This window comes from Bos mutus, chromosome 19 (genome assembly GCF_027580195.1).
Source record: "Bos mutus isolate GX-2022 chromosome 19, NWIPB_WYAK_1.1, whole genome shotgun sequence".
In the NCBI taxonomy this organism is placed as follows: Eukaryota; Metazoa; Chordata; class Mammalia; order Artiodactyla; family Bovidae; genus Bos; species Bos mutus.
In genome coordinates, this window is record NC_091635.1 from 38816707 (window position 1) to 38842647 (window position 25941).

Consider the following 25941-nt stretch of genomic DNA (forward strand, 5'->3'; position numbering starts at 1 on the left):
CGGAAGCGATCTATTCAGCCCGGAAGTAGTGGTGACTTGGTACACGTGAACGGCAGCATGGCGGTCCATCGCTCTGGCCCGCTTAAGCAGCAGAATAAAGCGCATAAAGGCGGGCGGCATCGGGGTCGAGGGTCCGCGCAGCGAGACGGCAAGGGTAAGAAGGTAGGGTTGGAGGAAGAAGAGCTGTTTAATCGATATTAACTGCTTTTCTTCGTGCCCAGAATGAGCTCCTACTTCCAGCCTGGACCCCGCGCAAAGGGTCTAAGGAGGGCAGACAGGGGTCCCCTTTCTTAACCTGCTAGTGCTTTGCGCAAGATCAGAAAGGTCTGATATCCTTCCAGGCCGTCTAGCACCGAAAACCCTAAGCAAGAAGGTGAGAAAAGATCTCAGCAGGGTGGACCAGAGGCATCGCGCCAGCCAGCTCCGAAAGCAGAAGAAGGAGGCGGTGAGAGGACTCGGGTTAGGGGATTGGTGTGGCTTCACAACCTTTCTAGGCGGGTAATGCCTCGAACTAGAAAATGTGACCCTGGGAAGGGCTCAGAGATGGAGGATAACTCTAGAGCACGTGTCAGGTGTGCAGGCCCAGACTCAAGCTATAGCTTTCTTTGCCTTGTGCCTACCTTCTGCCCACCTCCTTGGCATACGTGACACCTTTTAACAAGAGAGATGCTGGTTTGGAGGCTGAGGATGGGCCTCTGTACTGTTGGAAATGCAGTACTGGAATAAAGTATTGAAACATTGAGGTGTTCTCTGATGCTTTCTTTCCTCAGGTTTTGGCAGAAAAGAGACAGCTTGGCAGCAAGGATGGCCCTCCTCATCAGGTACTGGTGGTGCCCCTGCACAACAGGATTTCCCTGCCAGAGGCCTTTCAGCTGCTTCAGGATAGGGACACTGGAACTGTACACTTGAATGAATGGGGAAGCACCCATAGCTTTATGCTATTATGCCCCCGCTTGAAACATCGGTGGTTTTTCACATCAGCAAGGCCAGGTTAGAGTATGCAACAATATTTCCTATCATTATGTTTTGAGCATTAATGGTAATACTTTGTAAGTAAAATGTCCTGATGTCAACCACCTTTTCCTACTGACTTTGTCTTCTATTCCAGGGGATCTGCACACTGTGTTAGACATGGCTAAAGTGGCTGATACCATCCTGTTCCTCCTTGATCCACTAGAAGGCTGGGATAGCACCGGGGATTACTGCCTTTCTTGCCTGTTTGCTCAGGGCCTTCCCACCTATAGTAAGTGAGTTGGAAGTATTGCAGGCCAAGAAAGGAAGTGAGTTAGCATTTATTGTTCACCTCTAATTTGCCAGATACTATGTCTAACACTTGATATTTTTTGGGGGGGGTTGTACGAGTATGTGTGGCCTTAACTTGGTCCATTATTTACAAGTCATATATCAAGGTGCCTTTTTATTTCTGGACTGCCAGTTGCCCAGAGAAAGGAGAAGATTATGAAGTTTGGTTTTATTGTGAAATTTCTTTAGGGTAACTTGATTGTTGGGTTGCCCAGTGATCTCTGGGCTCACAACTAAACTATTAGCTTGTTTGTGAACTGCAGAGGGGGATTTTCATATAGTGAAGCAACAAGTCATGAAACCTTTTCTCTTTTGCTTACAGCATTAGCTGTCCAAGGGATTTCTAGCCTCCCGCCGAAGAAACAAATAGATGCCAGAAAAAAGCTAAGTAAAGCAGTGGAGAAGCGCTTTCCTGAGGACAAACTCCTCCTGTTAGATACTCAGCAGGAGGCAGGGATGCTGCTCAGGCAGTTGGCTAACCAAAAACAGCGGCATCTTGCCTTTCGAGATCGGCGTGCCTATCTGTTTGCTCATGCTGCTGAGTTTGTGCCTAGTGAAGAGAGTGACTTGGTGGGCACCTTGAAGATCTCAGGCTATGTTCGTGGTCAGGCTCTGAATGTAAATAGCGTGCTGCATATCATTGGACATGGTGATTTCCAGATGAAGCAGGTAGATGCCCCTGTGGACCCTTTCCCTTTAAATCCGAGAGTGATCAAATCCTCAAAGGACTCAGGCACGGCAATGGAGGTAAGATTGGTGTTCTTAAAAACTATGTCTTGTACATTGATGGATGAGAACTAATTAACGTCAGAGAACGTGGTACGGCTACACTCTTGGACAAATATCCTAGTCCCTGGAGGTAATTGTGAAATAAGGCAATAGTCAACTACAAATAAGTTGATGGGTCAAATATTTATTCAGTGCTTTGTAGATGCTCTGCATAGCAATTGGCTCTGAGTCTATAGATAGACACAGATGTAGTCTCTCTCCTTAGATAACTTAATTAGGTCAGAAAAATGGCAAACACCTGTGAAATAAAGATTGCGAAAGTATGGTTGAGCTACATACCTGCAGTGGAAGTGAGGAATAGACCGGCCAGATTCACGGAAGAGATTGACTTTTGCCAGGTACTGAGAAGGATGAATGTGTTTTATGAGTTGAAAAGAGATGGAAGAATATCTCAGCAAATAGAGACAACATGAGCCTTGGCAAAGTGATAGATCAAAGGGTTTTTTTGAACTCTGAGGATAACAGTGGCTGGGAGTAATAAACAGGTAGGCATGGGATCAGATTATGAAAGGCTTCAAGAGCTCAGCAGACTTATAGATTTAGAATGCTAGGAAATAGAACTATTTGAAAAATCCTGACAAGTTTTGGCTTTCTATTCTATTTGAGGACTGTGCTCTTCTAGATCTTCTAATTATGTTAGATTTAGTAGATTTTTGGCTAACACTTAATTGACTGTCGACTGTTCGGGTTTTCAGATTTGTGCTGCAGATGCTGTAGCTGATATGGAGGAAGACCTGAAGGTTCTAATGAAGGCAGACCCTGATAAACAAGAATCTTTGCAAACAGAGGTTATCCCAGATCCAATGGAGGGGGAACAGACCTGGCCCACAGAGGAGGAGCTGAGCGAGGCACATGGTTGGTGTTGGCAAACTTGAAATTCATCTGGCCTAGAATTGTGGGTTTTGTCTAACTGCTCACAGTGAGGACCTTAAAAGGTAGATGAGGCAGTACTGGAAGTCTGTCTTCTCTTACCTCCAAAGGCTGTAGTTTGCACTGAGCAAACACTGGACACAGCTTTGTTCTATCTCTAAGAATTACTTACTGTTTTCTAATGAAAGGGTAAATAAACTTCCAATTCATTGTAAGACTTGCTTGACCGTGTCAGTATTGCTAGTTCTGAGGCAGCTGAAATAAACTTGTAAGTGCCTGCCAGAGTTCCTGGTATTGGTAGCAATATATCCTGTGTCATAGAGGAGAGGAGGAGGTCTGTAACTTCATCATGTGGGCTTTTACAGACTTACTGAAGGAAAGTTCCAAGGTAGTGAAGAAGGTTCCCAAAGGAACATCCAGTTATCAAGCTGAATGGATTCTGGATGAGGATGGTGAAAGTGGTGGGGAAGGAGATGAGTACGATGATATAGAACACGAGGATTTTATGGAAGAGGAATCTCAGGTAAGGAAATGGGCCCTTGGGCACCCTCTGTGTATAGCCCCCAGTGCAAGGCAAGGTGCGTTCCTGACCCTAAGGGGTATGTGTGGTCTGTTTCTTAGGAATAGCTTTGTAGTTGCCGGACTGAGTCTCTGTTTTATAACTCATTCTCTATTAGAGTTAATATTGGTTTGGACTGTGTATCTAGTAAATTTCAGCATAGTGGCCTTTTGTGTAAAGATGTGGGTTTCTTCAGAAACTGTGATCCTTCATTCTATAGGATGAGGGTAGTGAGGAAGAAGAGGAGGAATGTGAAACTATGACTATAGGAGAGTCTGTACGTGATGATCTGTATGATGAGAAAGTGGATGAAGAGGCTGAGGAAAAAATGCTGGAGAAATATAAACAACAAAGACTGGAAGAGATGTTCCCAGATGAAGTAGATACCCCCCGTGATGTGGCTGCTAGAATTCGGTGAGTCAACAAGTCCAAAACCAATCAACACATTTTTATTTAAAACTTGCATGGCTCAGAACTATGTCAGTGTGATATAAAAGAAGAAAAAACACATTGTTCTTCCTCCCAAAGCTTAACCTTACACAGGAAGGGAACAGACGTACAGGAAACAGTCATATATATTCACATTCTACACTGTGTAGTACAGGCTAATAATGTTACAGAAATATAATTGTGATTAATTAGCAAATGCTTCCTTTGGAGCTAAGACTCAATTAAACTATATAACATTTGAAGATTTGGGGAAGTTTGGGTAAAACAGCAAGAACAAAAGAGTTAGGGGTGAAGGTGATCTTGTCTGCTCTAAAGGTGAGTCTCACTAAAACCAGAGTTTATGCTGGTTCTTAAAGGGGTAAGGCTTTTATCAAGGACCCTGCTAGTCAGGTTAAAGAGCCACTCCCGGATATGCAGCAGGGAGCCACTGTTAATACTTTTAAGAAGCTGGGGTTTGGTACTGAAATACTTGTTACTGGCTCTTTTGGGGGGTGGTCCTGATATAGGCCATTAGGTTATTTTGAAAGGTAGTTCCTTTAAGCTAAAGCCTTAGCCATTTATTTAATTTTTTAAAGTAAAAAATTTTTTTCCTTTTTTTTTTTTCATTTTAAGCCTTAGGCATTTTAAGTGAAGTGAGTGAAACAGTTAAGTAGCACCATATAAACGTCACTGTGAATTTCTTTAAAATATCCTCTATATTCTAGATTTCAGAAATACAGAGGCCTTAAGAGCTTCCGGACATCTCCGTGGGATCCTAAGGAAAACCTCCCTCGAGATTATGCTCGGATCTTTCAGTTTCAGAACTTTATTAATACCCGGAGACGCATCTTTAAAGAGATTGAAGAAAAAGAAGTTGAAGGAGCTGAGGTATCTGCTTCCCTTTGTTCATCCCTATAATTAGCTTATTTGCCAAGGTCGTGTCTGTCCCCTCTCCCCATTCATTCTCTTGGCATGAGTACCTTAATGAGTTTTATGCTGCATACAGCTGACTTAGAGAAGCTGCTGAGTTACTGATCAGAGTGACACTGGGAACAAAGAGGTGTCAGAGATTTTAACTGGGAAAGCTTAATCTGGGTGGTTGAGGCATCTGTGCAAGGCAGTCTTGGAGGGTGAGCACTGGCTTTATCAATGTTTGGGAGACTGTTAACATAGTTGGAGAAATGCTTCATCATTATTGAGACCGTAAGAGTAACTGCATAATCGTATTCTGCTTTCTCCTGGCAGGTTGGCTGGTATGTCACACTTCATGTCTCTGAAGTCCCAGTCTCAGTGGTTGAGCACTTCAAGCGAGGCACACCCTTGATTGCATTTTCGTTACTACCTCATGAACAGAAAGTGAGTTAGTGTCTTGTGGGAAATGGGAATTATGGCACTTTCCAACCAGTTTTGTCTGACAGCCTAATGTTTTATGTGGCTTACGTTTTGCTTCTTGGGATGTGAGTCTGCCTTTATGATGAGGAGTAAGGGGAGGATAACAGAGAAGTCAATGATGGTTTTACCTACATGTCTGAACCTGTCTGATGCACCTCAGTGATGTGTTCTCTGTATGGTTCTGAGACTTCTCTGACCTAAGTATGTTTGTCAGATCAGACTTTAGTCAAGGATTGGCATCCATAAAAATAAAGAGGGCTTCTGCCAAGGTATGGGCTTCCCTTGTGGCTCAGCTGGTAAAGAATCCACCTGCAATATGGGAGACCTGGGTTCAATCCCTGGGTTGGGAAGATCCCCTGGAGAAGGGAAAGGCTTCTGGAATACTGGAATACTCCAGTATTCTGGCCTGGAGAATTCCTTGCACTGTATAGTCCATGGGGTTACAAGGAGTCGGACATGACTGAGTGACTTTCACTTTCATGCCAAGGTATAGGTCTTTTTTCTCTTGGCCAGCATCTTGTAGGTTGGGGTGTAAGAAAGCTCTGGCCTTTGGTCAGTGTGAGTAACAGTTGAAGCAAGAAGGGTCTTGATGAGTGTGGTTTGGCAGTGTGTGGTTAGTGAGTGACTTGTAGCCATTGATTTTGTGGTAGATGTTGAACCCTTGTGTGTTACACATGGGAAGGTCAACTAGTATAGCAGGGACATGAAAGTTCTGAAAGCCAGCTTATTTTCAATTTGAATGCAAATTATTAGTGAAGGTAAAAGATGGATTTGTGTTTCATCATTTATACTACACCATAAATTAGTATAGGGCTTCCCAGGTGGCTCAGCAGTAAAGAATCTGTCTGCAGTGCAGAGATGCGGGTTCAGTCCCTGGGTCCGGAAGATCCCCTGGAGAAGGAAATGGCAACCCACTCCAGGATTCTTGCCTGGAAAATCCCATGGACAGAGAAGCCTGGCAGACTACAGTCCATGGAGTCACAAAAAGAGTTGGACATGACTTAGTGACTAAACAACAACATAAATTAGTACTGTCAGCTCTTCGGGTGCACCCAGTCTGCTGGTTTGGTTTGCCTTCTTTTACTTTGGTGTTCTACTCCTGATATGAAGTTCTGTTCCTTTACTTGGTCCCCAGATGTCAGTACTTAATATGGTGGTGAGCCGGCACCCTGGCAACACTGAACCCGTGAAAGCTAAAGAGGAGCTGATCTTCCACTGTGGATTCAGGCGCTTCCGAGCCTCGCCTTTATTCTCTCAGCACACTGCAGGTAAGCAGCAGGGAAGTTTCTGGGTTTTTGTTCATTTTACTGTCTTTTAGGGGACTGTGATTTTGTGGCAGGGGGTGGGAGTGTGAGAAGGTGGGGATGGGGTGTGCAGAATACAGCATTTCAAACTTTGGTTTAGGAGCCAATGATGTTTCCATTCAAAATGTCTGAACCTGTCTGAAGCATCCCAGTGATGCAAACTCTGTGTGGTGCTGAGGCTCCTGTGCCATGAGTATTTGCTGCAGAGTCAGTGTTGAATAGGGATCGGCAGCTTTCAAGTAATGATGTGTCATGGAACCCTTGGCATCTGATGTCCCAGTGGGTGAAGTCTAAGGGGTGGCCCACAGTTGGATAAAGCAGAGGTGTATGGCTTCTGAGATCTTGAGGTTAGATGAGAGTTTGGACAGTGATGACCAGGGATACTCCTAAGACAAAAAATGATTGTCCTCTTACAGTCTTTAGAGTGGGAAGATATTTGCAGTATGTCGGGGCTTCTGAACCCCCACACTCTCAGCCCCCAGCGGTGGCCAGAGGAAGGTGAGAAAAGGCAGTATTAATGGATGCTCTGGATAATTTCTTTGCTCACCAACCATTCTGTCTTTGAGGGATTGATATTGCCCTTTTATTTCCCTATAACTTTCAGTATTAATTTAAAAAAATGTATTGTCTATATCTGCTTTTGTGCTTTAGTGAGAATTGAGTAATTAGAAGAGAGACTCAATGGCCACAAAGCCTAAAATACTTACTCTGATTATAGAAAATGTTTGCCAATCCTTGCTCAAGATTAAGAGCTGTTGAATTAGTGGAGTGTTTTTCTGTAAAACACCGATTCTTAAATGAGGTAGGGTGATATGTATCAGGATCACCTGGAGAACTTTTTCAAACCCCAAAATACAGTTCAAGCTTCAAGACTCTGCCTCCTACTTCGAAAAATCACTCTGCTAGGACAGAGTTGTATTTTTCAGTTGTACAGAGGCCAGAAAATGCTTGGAGAACTAGTAGGATAAAGAAACATTAGTTGCTTTAGTTTACGAGTTCCAGTGCTACAGCTTTTGCACAGGCCTCTGGATTACCTATTGTTTCTCAAAATACGTTCTGGTTTTTATTCTTTTAATGGCAGCGGATAAACATAAATTTCAGAGGTTCCTGACTGCAGACACAGCCCTGGTGGTGACAGTATATGCCCCGATCACTTTTCCTCCTGCATCTGTGCTGCTTTTCAAACAGAACAGCAATGGTAAGTTGCGTTCACAGAGGTGAATAGGCCTGCAGGTCCTTAATAAGATTAACTGGTCTCTGTATTTAAATTTGGGAGTCAAATGGTAACAAAAAAGTTAATGATGATTTTTAAATTGTCCCAATTTCAGGATGACAAGTGGGGTTTTATCTTGCTTGCAAACCTTAGCTAATTGGTAGAGGCTGCTCAGGTGCTCTGTTTAGGCTAGATTCTGAGGACAGGCCCAGCAGGAATATCAGTGATCTTGGCCATGAACCCAGGAGGGCCACATAGTACATCCCCACTGGGTTTCCCAAGATCTCTCATAGGTCTTTAAATAGACTGGACAGTAAGTGAAGGCTTTGACCAAAAGCCTCCTGCTGCTCTGCTTTCCCCCCCCAGGAATGCACAGCCTCATTGCCACAGGCCATCTCTTGTCAGTGGATCCAGACAGGATGGTCATCAAGAGAGTTGTTCTGAGTGGTCATCCTTTCAAAATTTTTACTAAGACGGCAGTGGTGCGTTACATGTTTTTCAACAGAGGTAGGTGTGACAGAGGGGATCCAGTTGCCTTTGTGGGATGAAGGTTGGGTTTATACATTATGGATAGGTGTTTCATCTGGTCTTCTCTGTGTTTCTTTATCTTAAGAGGATGTACTGTGGTTTAAACCTGTGGAACTGAGAACAAAATGGGGCCGCAGGGGCCACATCAAGGAGCCTTTGGGTAAGAGAATGTGCGATGTGGGAGCTTGTGTAGACTTCCCCAGCGCTGTTAAACGACCACTGGGTTAAGAGACCACTGCTTTAAAGTTTTCTATTAATATGACCAACTCATTCTGTTTTCATTCTAGGTACTCATGGTCACATGAAGTGCAGTTTTGATGGGAAGCTAAAATCTCAGGACACAGTACTGATGAATCTTTATAAGAGAGTTTTCCCCAAGTGGACTTACGATCCATATGTACCAGAACCAGTCCCCTGGGTGAAAAGTGCGATTTCTTCAACACTGCCTGAAGTGGACATGGAGTAGTGGATTCAGTGGGATTCTGTCTCACCGCTATTAGTGAGCACTCTAGGGTGGGAGCCTGTAGCTGTGACTGCCCAGTTTGTCTTTCTACGTAAGCCTACTTAAGGGCTCCTGCTCCTTTGTGCAGAAGACTTTTCTTGGCTTTGAGGAGGCGTCTCAGTTAAGTATGGATGTTTTTCTAGTTCAACTTAGTCCAAAAACATTAAATCTTACTGAAATACACATTCTCCAGTAGGGTTTTGAAGGCTGTTTTAGAGGGGAAGATAGGAACTTGACAATGACCAGGAGACAAAATTTCCAAGTGTCTAGATAGACACTTGAGTCCCTTTTCTTCCTTTTGCACATATTAAACAGAAACAGATTGCTAAGGAGCTGCCTTTTCATCCTGCTTCACCCAAGTTAGGGAGGTTAAGTCTACATTTCCACCACTGAGCACAATACAGATGTTCTTTACTTCTGCAGGAACTGTTCGAAAATGCTGAGACAGCACAACGGCCACTCCAACACCAGCTGTAGGTTCAATAAGCAATTTCATCCTCTCCCACACCAGCTGGGTTGCATACTGTCGGTACAGAAGTAAGAATTAGTGACACGGGAAAAGGGGGAAAGAGCCTAGTTGGTTGGCCTTTATGATTAAAGGCCAAATGGGGGTGTATGCCCAGTCTGAGTATTCCTATTTGTGATACATTTGTGTTTGTCAGTGAAGGGCAGGGCTTTTTTCATTCTGACTTGCTTTACTGTCTCGACACTCATCTAGAGCACCCTCTTACATGTTATGAAATCACCTAGTCAAGTCCCCTTGTGGGTTAGTTGCCGTTTACAACAGGAGAGTTTTTGCCTAAGAAGTTGCTCCACTCTTTTGTTGTTTTCTTTCCTCTTGGAGCCTCACCTTAATTTCATCCTCTGTGACAGTGAAGACATCATCCACGAGGTCTCTTATAATAGGCCAGGTGTTTAAGCCAATGCTGGATTTGATACCATCTGCTATGGTTTCCGGAGGATAGGGGTTGGGGGTCAGTTCCCCTTTCAGTTTGGACTGGTAGCAGTCATCTGCATTCAAGGGTTCAGCAGCATATACCTTCACACTGGGTCTCAGAGCCTAGGAAGAGGAATATTAGATACCTTACAACTAGCCACAGCCATTTTGCCCGCATGCTTGCAGTAAAACAGATGGTACAGTTAACACATTTCTGCCCAAGAGCCTTTCTTTTAATCTATGTAATGGAAATAAGGCCTTTAAGCATTTAAATTGTTTTCCACTCTGGCCTTCAGTTGCCTAGATCACAGCTGGTTCTGCTGGTGACTTGGGAAAGGAGTAGCTCCTGACCTGCACAGTAAGTTGGTGAGATGGAATTCAAAGGACTGCGAGGGTGCCGCTCATTGTAACGGCTCTTGTGCTGTAAAGTTTTCATTTAGAAGAGGGCAGTGATGCAGAGCAGAGCCTTCCATCCCAAGTGCCAGGGGGATGATAAGAAGGAACGGCAGTTTGGGGGGAATGCTGAGCAAGTATTCACAATGTACTGTAATACAAAATAAACTTCTGTGCCTAAAGTGGGGAGTCCTCCAGAAGCTGTTTCTCACCTTCACTGTAACGGCTATTCCAGCAAGCATTCCTCCTCCTCCTACAGGTACCACCAGTGCGTCTACCAAGGGAACCTTCAGTGAAAGTGTAAAGTATTAAAATAGGTGTGTTAATAACCAGTTTTATATGTACATATGAAAGAATTGGTTCTGTGGCCAAACATCAGCATCACTGGCAGCTAAACTAAGCTGTTACCTGGTTTAGCACTTCCATGGCAATTGTCCCTTGCCCAGCTATCACTGCAGGCTCCTGGTTGGGATGTACCATAATGCCTTCTGTTTCTTCCGCAATTCTCTTTGTAATATTTTCTCTGGACTGAAAGAGGACATTACCTTAGCTTACTTTATCTGTATTTAATAGAGTCCCCAACAAGTTAGATTCAGTCATTTAACACTTCATTGGCTGCTTTTCTCAGACTTGGATCTGGCACTGAGGATATGACTGAACAAAATAGCCCCTGCACTCAGTGGAGTTACATTCTAATAGGGTGGGATGTAAGTAAATACAGGTATGTCTACATGCTTTGGAGGAAAATGAACAAGTCCTGTGTGTCTCCACATAATATTCCAGGGAGAGAGGAACAGCAAGTACAAAGACCACAGAACAGGAGTGCTTGGCTTTGAGAAGCTGCTAAGTTAGTGTGGTTGGTGTGGAGTGTTTAGGGGACAGTAAGTGGAAGATGAGATCAGCAAAGAAGTAATGGGCCAGTTTGTCTGGGCCACAGGTGATTGCAAGAACTTTTGTTTCTGGGACTTCCCCTGGTGGTCCAGTGGCTGAGACTCCATGCTCCCAGTGCAGGGGACCAGGTTTCCATCCCTGGTCAGGGGACTAGATCCCACATGTTGCAACTAAAAGTTTGCATACCACAACTAAAGCTCCCACATGCCATATGAAGACCAAACATCCTGAATGCCACAACTGAGACCCATCTCTGCCAAATATTGAAAAAAATACAGTATGATTTCTTAAGGTTGTTTAAAACAACAACAACAACAACACTTTTGTGTCTACTGTGTGTGAGGTGGAAAATCATTGGAGAATTTTGGGCTGACAAGTTGCCATTTACTGATACGGGGGAGACAGGAGGTGGAACAGTGTTAAAATGTGTTTAGTTTTAGGCAGTTTGAGATACCTATTAAGACACCCAATTGGGAATATACAAGTCTGGGCTAAGAGTAAAGGTCAGGACTGGAGTTAGAAGTTTTAAACTAGGAGACCATAACTAGATCATCTGAGTGAGGGGCGTGCCAACATTTAAAAAGGAAACAACAAAGGAGACTGGAAGCTGCGCCCAGTGAGGCAGAGAGGTTTCATATGACTATGAACACTGTTAAGGTGGTGCCGAACATTCTTCCTTACCTCTTCGCTCTGTTCACTGTATACTATAGAGGCTCCATAGGCTTGTATTGCCAGTTTTTTACAGTTGGGAGCTGTTTCCGGCACTATGACATAAGCAGGAATCCCTGGGAGGGAGAAACAACGTTTAGTTAGTACAAATTTACTACTAAATTTGTTAGTACAAATTTAGGATAGAAATCTCTGTTCAGTTCGCTTGTAATCGGGCTGGGAAATTTATTTCCATGGCTATCACCCATCTCACTGAAAGTTAAGGATACTTTTCCACTCCTCTCTGATGACCCTACTCAGGACCCTGAGAAATTAGTCAAGTACCTTCCAATCTGGCAGCAAAGGAGAGAGCCTGGCCATGGTTTCCGCTGCTGTGAGCAACAACAGCTCTGGGCTTCTCTTCTGGATGGGCAGAAATCAGGCCTCTGATTGCATTAAGGGCACCACGAATCTAGAAAAGAGGGATGGTGAATTAATCCATTTGTTTTAAATGTTTCTTTAAAAAAAAACAAAAACCCACCAGCTTTAGATTTTTCTCTCCCAACACTGCACACCCAGTAAATTGTATTGGTTGTACCTCCTAAATATCTCACGTTCATCTTGGCCACTACCTCGGTGAGGCTTAATTTCTCAACTGGGAGTTTCTGAATCTCAGCTGGTCCTGCCTCAAGGATCATTCTCATCTAATAGTTCCGCTAGATTATGAAAATTACCTTTTAAAAACATGTTACCTTTTTCATTGATTGCCTATCTGTAAGAAAAGTACAAATTCTTTAAAAGCTGCAGCCTTTCTAACATACCTAATACATTACTTTCTAACATGTCAGTGTCATAGCCATCTTAAGTTGCTGCTAGTTTCCTGCCAGGTTAGCTCACACCTCTATTTCTTGACATGCCGATGCCTCTACCTGTAGTTTTTTCTCTCCCTGATCTGGCTAGAAGTATCATCCTATAAAACTTGGATCAAACATCACCTGGTTCAACCTTCTTGCTCTCGCAGGCAAAATTAGGTACTCCATTGGCTTCCATGTTCCTTGTTTGTATCTTTATATCTTTTTATTTGGACTGTACTGCATGGCTTGCAGGATCTTAGTTCCTCAACCAGGGATCCACCCTGGGCCTTTGGCAGGGAAAGCACAGGGTCCTAACCACTGGATGGCTAGGGAGTTCTCTCTATCTCTGTAAGACACTTGTCATCAACCTACTTTTGTCTTCCCCTGAAAGTATCGCTATAGGGCAAGGCCTCCAGTACATACACCTGGTATAGTTAGTGAAAATATGTGCTTGATGTGTGACAAATGAAGAACAAACCATGACAGAAGCAAAGGGCATAAGGAAATAAAGAAGTTTTTGTATTGTTTAAAAGTTCTCAGTTAATGGGTGCCAAAAAAAGGTAAATACATGATATCCTAAAGCTACCACTTAACAGGTACTAATACTTCTCAGCACAGTCCAAAATGTAGTTTTCAGATTTTTACTTGAATGAATCTTGAAGTTCATTCTAATGAATGAAGTTCAACTAATGGTCAGAAAATTCTGATAATGAAGAAACACAGAAACCTATTTTTATGCAAAGGAGAGGCCCTGACATATATTACAGAAAAAGGTTTTGTTATATGAGGGCTGAGCTAGGTGTAGACCTTTTTTATTCATAATGTATAAACACATAGCAAGTGAATGCGTAAACTTGGCTACATCCAGCGTGATCACACGTGTTGCAAAGTCACATCGCAAGGCACTGGACACGACTGAACAACACAGGTGTCCAAGTTGACAACTGTGCTCTCTGTTCTGTCATTAGAAGTTCTCCTTTTCATCCCCAAACATGTCCTAATATGGATAGTAAGCTGTATGTGATCACCTTAATTATAAGGGATTTTGAGATAGTGTAAAAGTGGCTCTCTGGAACACCATGATGCTAAGTAACCAGGACTTAAGCAAAGGAAAAATTTGACAACCCTTTCTTTAGCTATAAGAAGACATTAATTCTACCTACCTCACTGGGTGGTCAGGAGGATCATATACATTTATATGTGAAAGTGGTTTGAAAAGAAACATGATACACTATCAAAAAGGGTTGTTACCTTAAAAGATCCAGTTTTCTGGAAGAGTTCACATTTGAAGAAAAGATTACGTCCTGTTATTTGATTCAAAATGGAACTTGTTAGTACTGGTGTGAGGTGAATAAAATCTCGAATGTTGATATGAGCTTTTTCAACATCAGCAAAGGAGATGCAGTACTGATCACACATGGTTCTGTAACCCAAGAATAAGAAGGGGGTCAAAGCAAGCCTAGACGTATGTTTAATGAAAAGGTTTTGAAAATGCACAACAGACCCATGGAATGTACATCCCCAAGAGTGAACCATAATGTAAACTATGGACTTTGGTGGTAATGGTCTATCAATGCAGGTTCAACTGTAACAAATACACCACTCTGGTGGGGGATGTCAATAACGAGGGAGGCTATACATGTGTGTCGGAGAAGGCAGTGGTACCCCACTCCAGTACTCTTGCCTGGAAAATCCCATGGATGGAGGAGCCTGGTAGGCTGCAGTCCATAGGGTCACTAAGAGTCAGACATGACTGAGCAACTTCACTTTCACTTTTCACTTTCATGCACTGGAGAAGGAGATGGCAACCCACTCCAGTGTTCTTGCCTGGAGAATCCCAGGGACGGGGGAGCCTGGTGGGCTGCCGTCTATGGGGTCGCACAGAGTCGGACACGACTGAAGTGACTTAGCAGTATACATGTGTGTGGGCAAGGGGCATATGGCAAATTTCTGTACCTTCTTAGCAGTTTTGCTGTGAATCTTAAACTCAGAAAACTAACACTCAAAAACAGAAACAACAAAGAAAGAAAATGCATAACACTGGAAAATAGACTCAGCCTGTGGTGTTAATGTGGGAACCATCTTCATTACTGGGGTTCCAGAATTTCTGCATAAGGGAACATCTCTCAAAGCTGAGTTTTTTGGTGTATAAGTTTCTTCTGTTGAAACTTTATAGGAAATAAAAGTTGATTCCTGGTGATTCTGGAAGGCTTAAAGCTCAGGCCTCACCTATACCATGCATCTGTTGCTACTGCCACTGGTCTCTACTTTTTCATCATTGTTGTGAAGCTTAAATAAACTGGTTTCAAAATCTGCTATAGATTTTTATTTTAAAAAATATTTCACAATTTACCAAGGGGAAAAATCGCCTACAATCCTACCATCTTAATTCACTTTCTATGTTTCCTCCTGTTTTTTCAATACGCATGTAACAGTTAAAATCAAACCAAAGACAGTATTTCATCTACCCTTTTTCCATTTGGCTCAGTTTCTTCAAAGTTTTCCTAATTATAATTTCCAGTAACTGCATTAAGCTTCCACTTTTCACTATTTTTATTGTGATTCTCTTTTATTTCCTTAACAAAGGGAATGCATATTCAATAGAAAGACAATTTAATTTGGTTCCTCTCCAAAGACAATTGCTACTGAAGTTCTGGTGTCTCTGTCCAGGCCCATATATATATATATATATATATATATATATATATACAGACAAAAGTTTTTTGACAGGTTTGGTAACTTGCTTTTTTCAGACAGTAGTAGGAATATAAACCTTAGCTTATCAATCGATATTTTATATGACTTTTTAAAAAAGATTTAAAAGTTTTTATTTTTTGGCTGTGCTGTGTCTTTGTTGCTGCACAGACTTCTCTAATTGCAGGGAGCAGAGGCTACTCTCTCGGAGAAGGTAATGGCACCCCACTCCAGTACTCTTGCCTGGAAAATCCCATGAACGGAGGAGCCTGGTGGGCTGCAGTCCATGGGGTCACTAAGAGTCGGACCTGACTGAGACTTCACTTTCACTTTTCACTTTCAAGCATTGGAGAAGGAAATGGCAACCCACTCCAGTGTTCTTGCCTGGAGAATCCCAGGGACGGGGGAGCCTGGTGGGCTGCTGTCTATGGGGTCGCACAGAGTCAGACAGGACTGAAGCGACACAGCAGCAGCAGCAGCAGCAGAGGCTACTCTCTAGTTGAGGTACACGGGCTTCATTGCCGTGGCTTCTCTTGTTTTGGAGCACAGGCTCTAGGGCACACAAGTTTCAGTAGTTGTGGCACACGGGCATTGTTGCTCCACGGCATGTGGGATCTTCCCCACTGGGGATCAAACTCACGTCTCCTGCATTGGCAGATGGATTCTTTACCACTGAGACACCAGCCCTTATGTGACTTTTTAAATCACTAGTACTTCTTTTTACAAAAATACCATAGTTTTACATAACTCTGTTGAACATTTAAATTTTCCTTTTTTTGCTATAATAATGATGTAATGAACAGACTTGTTGCAATAATTTCTATACATGGTTTGAGTAGATTCCACCAGTGGCATTTTGCATTAAAAGGCATACATACTTAAGGCATTTGACACCCACTGCCAAACTGATCAGAAGAGTTAAAGATTGTCAATTTATACCCCATCATCACTTTCTGAGGAATGACTATTTTCCTTTACCCTTATTATTTTTATCTGTCAATTTACTGAAATATGTCTAGTAGTTTAGATTTAATTACTAGTGACTGAACATTTTTTCTGTATATTGGCCACTTATTCTTTTGTAAATCTTTAACACACTATACTGAATCATTTTCCTGTGAAATATAATACATTTATAAAAATTCAAAATTCTATTGATGCTTGGGGCTTTTCTGGATTTTGTTCCATTGATTAGACTGCCAATTCCTTTAATAGTATTACTATGTTCTTCCCTTTCTAAAATTTCTAAAATTTATTGGCTTTTCTCATATATCAGTTCTTCTAAAAGAACTTTAGAAATCCTTTACCAAGGTTGCCAGAAATTCCACTGTACAATGTACAAATGAATTGGGGTCATAACTAACATTTGAAAATGTTGAACCTCCACATCCATTAACAATGGATGTCTTTTAATTTAGTAAAGTCCTTTTGTTTTAGGTTTCTTAGTAAAGTTATCATACTTTATTTGCTCCTTGTATAGACCTGATTAAATTTATGCCTAAATGCAACATACTTATGTTGCTTTTGAGAGAAGGCATTTTTTAGATTTTTAAACTGCTTACTGATGATGTATATGAAAACAATTTTTATCATGTAATTCAATACTTTACCAGATTATCTTATTGTATCTAATAGTTCTACAGTTTAAACAATCATGCCATCTGCAAATAATTTGCCTTTACCTTATAAACATAACCCTGGTACCTTTTCAGTGACTTCATAGTTACTGGTTTATATGGATTTGCCATTGCCTCTTGAATTAATTTCAGTAATTTTTTTTTTGGTAAAATCACTTAATTTAAAATTTATTAGTATAAAGTTGTACATATTAATATTTCTAAGATTTTCATATCGGTAATATTCATTCAACAAATATTGAGCACCTTCTATACGTCAGATATTGTTTGATCTGGGGATACAGTATTAGAAAAGTAGACTTATTCCTCTTCTCATAAAGATTACAATGTATTGGTCAGGTGTCTTAATAAATAATCCAATTAAATATGTATTTGCCAACACTGAGATGTTAACTTAGGGAGGAGTATTAGGATAGGATAGTATATTCAAAGGCTTTATTTTAGATCAGTGAAGGCCTGTACTGTGAAGTACAGTACAGAAGTGAATTTTAGAAGTGTATGTAGAAGTGAATTTTAATTTTTGTGAATAATTAGCTTTTTTTTGAGAAGTAAAATTAAATTATGACCTATAAGATGAATAGGCATAGTAGTGGGGAAAGTGTTTCAGGTAGAGGGAATAATAATAATATGTGAAAGCTTTAAGGAGAGAAAGAGCTTGGCATTTTCCAAGAACTAAAGGATCAATGTATTTGAAAATGTGATCAATGGGAAATGTGATAAAGAGATAAGAAAAGTGAAGTTGGCAGAGTCTAGATCATAAGGGACCATGACTCACAGAACCTTTTTTAAGAGTAATAAAATGCCATTGGACTTATGATTACCAGGGAGGAAAAGGAGGGAGGAGAGAGAAATTGGGAGGTTGGGATGGACATATACACACTACTATATATAAACTAGGTAACTAATAAGAATCTACTTTATATAGGACAGAACTCTATTCAATACTCTATAATGACCTATATGGGAAAAGAATGTAAGAGTGGATATATTTTATGTATAACGGATTCACTTTGCTGTACCACAGAAACACAACATTGTAAATCCACTATTCTCTGACAAAAAAAAGTCACTGGAGAATCTTGAGCAGGTGACATGTAAGAATTCATATTTACAAAAAGTCACTTGCTACATTACAGAGTGATGAATGAAAAGGAGGAGATAAAGAGTTGGAATCAGGGAATACAGTTATGAAATATTACAGTTGTCCATATGAAAGACAACAGGGGCTTTGATGGTCAAAGTAGAGGCAGAGAAAAATAATCTTCAAGATGCATTTTGGAAAAAACAACTGAAAAATGGGTGAAGGACTTGAATAGACATTTCTCCAAAAAAGATATACAAATGGCCAACAAACACATGAAAAGATGCTCAACATCTTTAATCATTAGAGAAAGGCAAGCCAAAACCACAATGAGATACTACCTTATGCCTATGAGGATAGCTACTATTAAAAAATAAAAAAACAAATGGGAAAATAACAGGTGTTGGCAGGATCTAGAAAAACTGGAGTCCTTGTGCACTGTTGGTAGAAATGTAAAATGGTACAGCCGCTGTGGAAAACATTGTGGTAGTTCCTCCCATAATTAGAACTACCATATGACTCAGCAATTCTATTTCTGGGTATATGCCCAAAAGAATTCAATGAGGGTCTCAAAGATGTATCTGTACATCTATGTTTATAGCAGTATTATTTGCAATGGCCAAAAGGTGGAAGCATCCCAAGTATTCATCAACAGATGAATGGATAAACAAAATGTGGTATATACACACAATGAAATATTATTCAGCATTAAAAAAGGAGATTCTGACTTGTGCTATAATATGGATGATACTTGGGGATATGCTAACTGAAATATCAATCAGAAAAATCCCATATGGTTACACGTATGTGAGGTACCTACAGTAGTCAGATTCATAGACAGAAAACAGAATGGTGGTTGTAAGAGGCTGTGGGGAGGACAGGGGGATGGGAAGCTGTTCAATGGGTATAGTTTCAGTTTTGCAAGATGAAAAGAGTTCTGGAGATTGGTTGTACAACAATGTGAATGTACTTAACACTACTGAACTGTACACTTAAAGATGGTCATGATGGTATATTTCATGTTACATGTATTTTACAATTAAAAACACACACACATTTTGGAGATTATAATTAGTTAGACTTCTTGGTTACAAGTGACAGAACCCCAATTTGAACCTGGCATAGGCACAAGATGGAGGCGATGAGAATTTATTGGCTCATGGAATCCAGAAAAGTTGAACCATGGAAAGGGCAGGAATATGGAGCATTAGGAACAAGTGGAACCAGGGACGTGGAGGTTTTCCAGGACTTTCTGTTTCTCACCTCTGCTGCTTTCTGCCTGTCGGCTTCATTCTTTTCACTGCAGACCAGCTGGTTCCACATGGCAGGACACATGGCTGCTGACAGCTCCTGTGTTTTGCATTTTATGGCTTCCACACTGGAGGGGGTTTTCTTTTTTTCTTAGTTTTGGTTTAAAAAGTTCTGGGTAGGGACTCTGGTTGGCCCATCTTGGCCCAGGACCAGTGGCCAAGAGTATGAGGTCATTTAAGACAACACCATGCAATAGTTAGAAGTATTTACAGAAACATGAAAAAGAAACAATGATTTCTAGAACACAGTATCAAATATGTATGTTTAAAATACATAGATAAACAAAACAATATTACATATTATTCAAAGATACATGTATTTTCAAAGGACATATATCAAACACATTAGAGTGGTTTCTGAAGAGGGAAGGAACACGAATGGGAACTGGAATGTAGGAAAAAAAGAAAAAAGAGAAAGGCCTTGTTGATGATGTGAACCAAACAGTATGACTGCCTGAAATCTGTACACCTGAGGGAAAAATAGGAGCAAAGTTCAGTTCAGTTCAGCTCAGTCGCTTGTCGTGTCCGACTCTGCGACCCCATGAATCGCAGCACGCCAGGCCTCCCTGTCCATCACCAACTCCCGGAGTTCACTCAGACTCATGTCCATCGAGTCAGTGATGCCATCCAGCCATCTCATCCTCTGTTGTCCCCTTCTCCTCCTGCCCCCAATCCCTCTCAGGATCAGAGTCTTTTCTAATGAGTCAACTCTTCACATGAGGTGGCCAAAGTACTGGAGTTTCAGCTTCAGCATCATTCCCTCCAAAGAAATCCCAGGGCTGATCTCCTTGCAGTCCAAGGGACTCTCAAGAGTCTTCTCCAACACCACAGTTCAAAAGCATCAATTCTTCGGCGCTCAGCTTTCTTCACAGTCCAACCCTCACATCCATACATGACCACTGGAAAAACCATAGCCTCGACTAAACGGACCTTTGTTGGCAAAGTAATGTCTCTGCTTTTCAATATGCTATCTAGGTTGGTCATAACTTTTCTTCCAAGGAGTAAGCGTCTTTTAATTTCATGGCTGCAGTCACCATCTGCAGTGATTTTGGAGCCCCCAAAAATAAAGTCTGACACTGTTTCCACTGTTTCCCCATCTATTTCCCATGAAGTGATGGGACCGGATGCCATGATCTTCGTTTTCTGAATGTGGAGCTTTAAGCCAACTTTTTCACTCTCGACTTTCACCTTCATCAAGAGGCTTTTTAGTTCCTCTTCACTTTCTGCCATAAGAGTGGTGTCATCTGCATATCTGAGGTTATTGATATTTCTCCCAGCAATCTTGATTCCAGGTTGTGCTTCTTCCAGCCCAGCATTTCTCATGATGTACTCTGCATATAAGTTAAATAAGCAGGGTGACAATTATACAGCCTTGACGTACTCCTTTTCCTATTTTGAACCAGTCTGTTGTTTCATGTCCAGTTCTAACTGTTGCTTCCTGACCTGCATATAGGTTTCTCAAGAGGCAGGTCAGGTGGTCTGGTATTCCCATCTCTTTCAGAGATGCTGCGCGGGCGCCTGAGGGCCTAGAGGAGCTATTCCACGCACGTTCAAGGTCGGGAGGGGCGGCGGTGAGGAGATACCCCTCATCCAAGGTAAGGAGCAGCGGCTGCGCTTTGCTGGAGCAGCCATGAAGAGATACCTCACGTCCAACGTAAGACAAACCCAAGTAAGATGGTAGGTGTTGCAAGAGGGCATCAGAGGGCAGACATACTGAAACCATAATCACAGAAAACTAGTCAATCTAATCACACTAGGACCACAGGCTTGTCTAACTCAGTGAAACTAAGCCATGCCCTGTGAGGCCACCCAAGACGGGCGGGCATGGTGGAGAGGTCTGACACAATGTGGTCCACTGGAGAAGGGAATGGCAAACCACTTCAGTATGCTTGCCTTGAGAACCCCATGAACAGTATGAAAAGGAAAAATGATAGGATACTGAAAGAGGAACTCCCCAGGTCAGTAGGTGCCCAATATGCTACTGGATATCAGTGGAGAAATAACTCCAGAAAGAATGAAGGGATGGAGCCAAAGCAAAAACAATACCCAGTTGTGGATGTGACTAGTCATAGAAGAAAGGTCCGATGCTGTAAAGAGCAATACTGCATAGGAACTTGGAATGTCAGGTCCATGAATCAAGGCAAATTGGAAGTGGTCAAACAGGAGATGGCAAGAGTGAACGTCGACATTCTAGGAATCAGCGAACTACAATGGACTGGAATGGGTGAATTTAACTCAGATGACCATTATATCTACTACTGCGGGCAGGAATCCCTCAGAAGAAATGGAGTAGCCATCATGGTCAACAAAAGAGTCTGAAATGCAGTACTTGGATGCAATCTCAAAAACGACAAAATGATCTCTGTTCGTTTCCAAGGCAAACCATTCAATATCACGGTAATCCAAGTCTATGCCCCAACCAGTAACGCTGAAGAAGCTGAAGTTGAACAGTTCTATGAAGACCTACAAGACCTTTTAGAACTAACACCCAAAAAAAATGCCCTTTTCATTATAGGGGACTGGAATGCAAAAGTAGAAAGTCAAGAAACACCTGGAATAACAGGCAAATTTGGCCTTGGAATACGGAATGAAGTAGGGCAAAGACTAATAGAGTTTTGCCAAGAAAATGCACTGGTCATAGCAAACACCCTCTTCCAACAACACAAGAGAAGACTCTACACATGGACATCACCAGATGGTCAACACTAAAATCAGACTGATTATATTCTTTGCAGCCAAAGATGGAGAAGCTCTATACAGTCAACAAAAACAAGACCAGGAGCTGACTGTGGCTCAGATCATGAACTCCTTATTGCCAAATTCAGACTTAAATTGAAGAAAGTAGGGAAAACCACTAGACCATTCAGGTATGACCTAAATCAAATCCCTTATGATTATACAGTGGAAGTGAGAAATAGATTTAAAGGACTAGATCTGATAGATAGAGTGCCTGATGAACTATGGACGGAGGTTCGTGACATTGTACAGGAGACAGGGATCAAGACCATCCCCATGGAAAAGAAATGCAAAAAAGCAAAATGGCTGTCTGGGGAGGCCTTACAAATAGCTGTGAAAAGAAGAGAAGCGAAAAGCAAAGGAGAAAAGGAAAGATATAAGCATCTGAATGCAGACTTCCGAAGAATAGCAAGAAGAGATAAGAAAGCCTTCTTCAGATATCAGTGCAAAGAAACAGAGAAAAACAACAGAATGGGAAAGACTAGGGATCTCTTCAAGAAAATTAGAGATACCAAGGGAACATTTCATGCAAAGATGGGCTCGATAAAGGACAGAAATGGTATGGACCTAACAGAAGCAGAAAATATTAAGAAGAGGTGGCAAGAATACACAGAAGAACTATACAAAAAAGATCTTCACGACCAAGATAATCACGATGGTGTGATCACTCACCTAGAGACAGACATCCTGGAATGTTAAGTCAAGTGGGCCTTAGAAAGCATCACTACGAACAAAGCTAGTGGAGGTGATGGAATTCCAGTTGAGCTATTTCAAATCCTGAAAGATGATGCTGTGAAAGTGCTGCACTCAATATGCCAGCAAATTTGGAAAACTCAGCAGTGGCCACCGGACTGCAAAAGGTCAGTTTTAATTCCAATCCCAAAGAAAGGCAATGCCAAAGAATGCTTAAACTACCACACAATTGCACTCATCTCACACGCTAGTAAAGTAATGCTCAAAATTCTCCAAGCCAGGCTTAAGCAATACGTCAACCATGAACTTCCAGGTGTTCAAGCTGGTTTTAGAAAAGGCAGAGGAACCATAGATCAAATTGCCAACATCCGCTGGATCATCGAAAAAGCAAGAGAGTTCCAGAAAAACATCTATTTCTGCTTTATTGACTATGCCAAAGCCTTTGACTTTGTGGATCACAATAAACTGTAGGAGCAAAGGGAAGGAATAAAAGAGAAAAGAAAGGAAAAAACAAAATAGAAAAAGGAAAAGACAAAGTACTATCATTGAGAGTAAGGGGCAGTTTTTAAGAGAAAGAAAGGGAAAATATTGAAGTTATGAACTCCATACATGTCTACTACAGAGATAGAGAAGACGTATCTTGATATTGGATTGAACGGGGTTACTGAGGGAGAGGGAGGTATTAAGGATAACTTCTGGGTTTCGACTTAGATGGTGGTATAATTTACTGAGATATTGGAAAAGACTCTGATGCTGGGAGGGACTGGGGGCAGGAGGAGAAGGGGACGACAGAGGATGAGATGGCTGGATGGCATCACTGACTTGATGGACGCTGAGTCTGAGTGAACTCCGGGAGTTGGTGATGGACATGGAGGCCTGGCGTGCTGCAACTCATGGGGTTGCAGAGTCGGACACGACTAAGCGACTGAACTGAAGGCTGGTAAAGGAACATTTTAGGAGGAAAATCAGAAATCTGATGAGCTAAGTTTGCACTTCCTATGAAGCATTTGATAGGATGTCTTTTGGATTTTTAAAAATTTTTGCCAGAAATGTGTCTATTACATAATGTCTACTTTATTTATGAAGAATGAGTGCTTTGATTTACCAAGTGTTATTCTTTTTCCTTAATTTATGATTTTATCTTTATTTCTTCCATTTTTATTTTCTAACTTTATTGAGTATGTAGCTTATTACTTATTTATTAATTTATTTGGCCACACCACATGGCTTGTGAGATCTTAGTTCCCTGACAAGGGATTGAACATGGGCTCTTGGCAGTGAGAGCAAGGAATCCTAAACACTGGACTGCCAGGGAATTCCCAAGATAACCATCTTAAAAAGTCAGGTATGTATCCTTCCACATCCTTTTTGATATATATAGAAACTTATATTTGCAATAAATAGTTTTGCTGCTCTCAGAACCATACTCTGTATCTTGCTCTGCAATTGGTTTAAAAAAAATACATCTTAAATATATTAGCATATATTTTAATTCTTTAAACTCAGCTTTCATTGTGATACAGGTCTAAATATGGTTGTCTTTTCATTTATTTTTACCTGGTATTTCATTAACCCTTTAAATCTGAGAGTTGAAATTAACTTTTAAATTCAAAATTTCCACCAAATTAGTAAATTTTCTTCTGAATATTACCTTCTGAACTCATATTTGATTCTTAGTTTTCTGGATCCATTCTCCATGTCTCCTTCATCTCTCAATGTGTGTGTGTTCGGTCAGACTCTTTATGTCCCCTGGGGTGTAACTCACCAGGCTCCCTGTCCATGGAATTTTCCAGGCAAGAATATTGGAGTGGGTTGCCATTTTCTACTCCAGGGGATATTCGCGACCAGGGATTGAACCTGAATCTCCTGTGTCTCCTGCACTGGCAGGCAGATTCTTTACCACTCAGCCACCTTTCTATTACATTTCCCCTCTGACTTCTAGTAAATTTTTTTGAGCTGGTTTTAACTTTTGGCATATCTCATCTGCAGTTCACTGAAACGGTTGCATTAATTTGGCGATCATGTTTATCCTAGGGAAGCTCTGTTCACACTTTTCATCTTTAAAAAAAAAAAAAACTGTTCCAACATTCTGTCCAATTTCACTGTGATATCGAATTAGTTTTAAACATTTTTTCCTATTCCTTTCATGTTTTTAAAGCCTCCCATGCCATTTGCTCTGTCCACGCCAATCATTCCTCTTCTTTTGTCCTCTACTGACTTTTTCCATCTGTTTAGCCTTCTGGAGGGGAAGGGCCTGCCACCTAATAGTAACTGCGTAAGTTGTCAGTCTGTTCACATCTTTTATACCCACTCAGTTTAAGGAGTAATTAGTAACTATTCTTTGATGGTATAGAGGTCCGGTAGGCTGTGTGCCACTGGGAAGGAGCAAGAGGTGGAGGAAAGCAGCCTGCTCAGGAACAAACAGTAAAGTACCAGTTACATTTTAAAGATGAAAAAAGAACAAAAACAAAAAGAAATCAACCTGAGATCCAGCAAAGTCAAGTGATTCTTCCAAAACTTCAGTGATACAGCAAATTCCCAAATCGCCTCATCACACCTCCTGACTTATTTCCACACAACCCTTCCCTCAGCAAGAGCCATCTATACTGTATTTAAAAAAAAAAAAAGGAAGTTTGGGATATAAATTGCCATAAAGGAAAAGACTTTTGAGTCTCCGGTCATTATCCATTGTGTCATCCTGGGCAATTTGCTATGGTCCTGACATTCAGTTCCATCACCTTTAAAAAAAGCGAGGGGGTGGGGGCACAATAGTAACTACCCTCCAAGATCGTGAAGGTCCCAAAGTAAAAGCCCGATACACCAGTCCGGGCCTGTGGCGAAGAGACCCTGGCCTAAGACGAATGGAGAAGGCCCGGGCAGACTCCGAGCCCCATGCCGGCACCGGTGTCCTCGACGGCCACCACGACAGCAAAAGCAGTCACCGCCGCGAACGCTCGCCTCGCTCGGCCTGACCCGGCCGGGCCTGACCTCACCTCACAACCCGGGCGCCGCGCCTCCACCTCCAGCCTCAGCTCACCTTCCTGACCACACCTCTGCGCACGCGCAGCGCCCGTCGGCCCCGCCCGGCTGTTCCCTCTGGAGCGACCGAGCGTGCGTTCGGCGCCTTTCCTCCCTGTGCGGCCACCGTCGTTTGGGGAGGAGAGCGGGAGGGGGCGGGG

General features: G+C 41.9%; 2 protein-coding genes and 2 non-coding genes across 5 annotated transcripts; 3 read left to right on the forward strand and 1 right to left on the reverse strand.

Moving 5' to 3' along the window:
* On the forward strand, nucleotides 1–10405 carry TSR1 (TSR1 ribosome maturation factor). 2 transcript variants are annotated; one of them, XM_005891185.3, is made up of 15 exons: nucleotides 1–154; nucleotides 342–445; nucleotides 771–990; nucleotides 1109–1243; nucleotides 1625–2049; nucleotides 2787–2946; nucleotides 3327–3484; nucleotides 3741–3934; nucleotides 4675–4837; nucleotides 5195–5305; nucleotides 6477–6609; nucleotides 7727–7843; nucleotides 8225–8365; nucleotides 8472–8546; nucleotides 8674–10405. In XM_005891185.3, the coding sequence occupies exons 1-15, from the start codon at nucleotides 58–60 to the stop codon at nucleotides 8850–8852; spliced, it is 2412 nt and encodes an 803-aa protein (XP_005891247.1). In that variant the 5' UTR covers nucleotides 1–57; the 3' UTR covers nucleotides 8853–10405. The 2 variants fall into 2 exon arrangements, with proteins under 2 accessions (XP_005891247.1, XP_070246345.1); XM_070390244.1 differs by having other exon boundaries at nucleotides 37–162; nucleotides 771–821.
* On the forward strand, nucleotides 5446–5539 carry LOC138984023 (small nucleolar RNA SNORD91 family). The gene has a single exon (XR_011461383.1). It is a non-coding gene; the product is annotated as a small nucleolar RNA SNORD91 family (small nucleolar RNA).
* LOC138984022 (small nucleolar RNA SNORD91 family) lies at nucleotides 6741–6835 on the forward strand. Its single transcript, XR_011461382.1, has one exon. It is a non-coding gene; the product is annotated as a small nucleolar RNA SNORD91 family (small nucleolar RNA).
* On the reverse strand, nucleotides 9214–25911 carry SRR (serine racemase). Its single transcript, XM_070357336.1, has 8 exons — nucleotides 25800–25911; nucleotides 13863–14034; nucleotides 12103–12229; nucleotides 11791–11894; nucleotides 10627–10746; nucleotides 10431–10505; nucleotides 9739–9948; nucleotides 9214–9411 (listed from the first exon to the last, which is right to left on the reverse strand). The coding sequence occupies exons 2-8, from the start codon at nucleotides 14028–14030 to the stop codon at nucleotides 9214–9216; spliced, it is 1002 nt and encodes a 333-aa protein (XP_070213437.1). The 5' UTR covers nucleotides 14031–14034; nucleotides 25800–25911.
* Nucleotides 25912–25941: the final 30 nt, after the last annotated feature.

Coding starts and splice junctions, on each gene's coding strand:
- TSR1 (XM_005891185.3), top strand. CDS start 58: ATGGCGGTCCATCGCTCTGGCCCGCTTAAGCAGCAGAATAAAGCGCAT. Junction 2,050..2,786: donor ACTCAGGCACGGCAATGGAG/GTAAGATTGGTG, acceptor TCGGGTTTTCAG/ATTTGTGCTGCAGATGCTGT. Junction 5,306..6,476: donor TACTACCTCATGAACAGAAA/GTGAGTTAGTGT, acceptor CTTGGTCCCCAG/ATGTCAGTACTTAATATGGT.
- SRR (XM_070357336.1), bottom strand. CDS start 14,030: ATGTGTGATCAGTACTGCATCTCCTTTGCTGATGTTGAAAAAGCTCAT. Junction 10,747..11,790: donor ACAGTGAACAGAGCGAAGAG/GTAAGGAAGAAT, acceptor GTCCTCTTTCAG/TCCAGAGAAAATATTACAAA. Junction 9,949..10,430: donor GAATAGCCGTTACAGTGAAG/GTGAGAAACAGC, acceptor TCCTCTTCCTAG/GCTCTGAGACCCAGTGTGAA.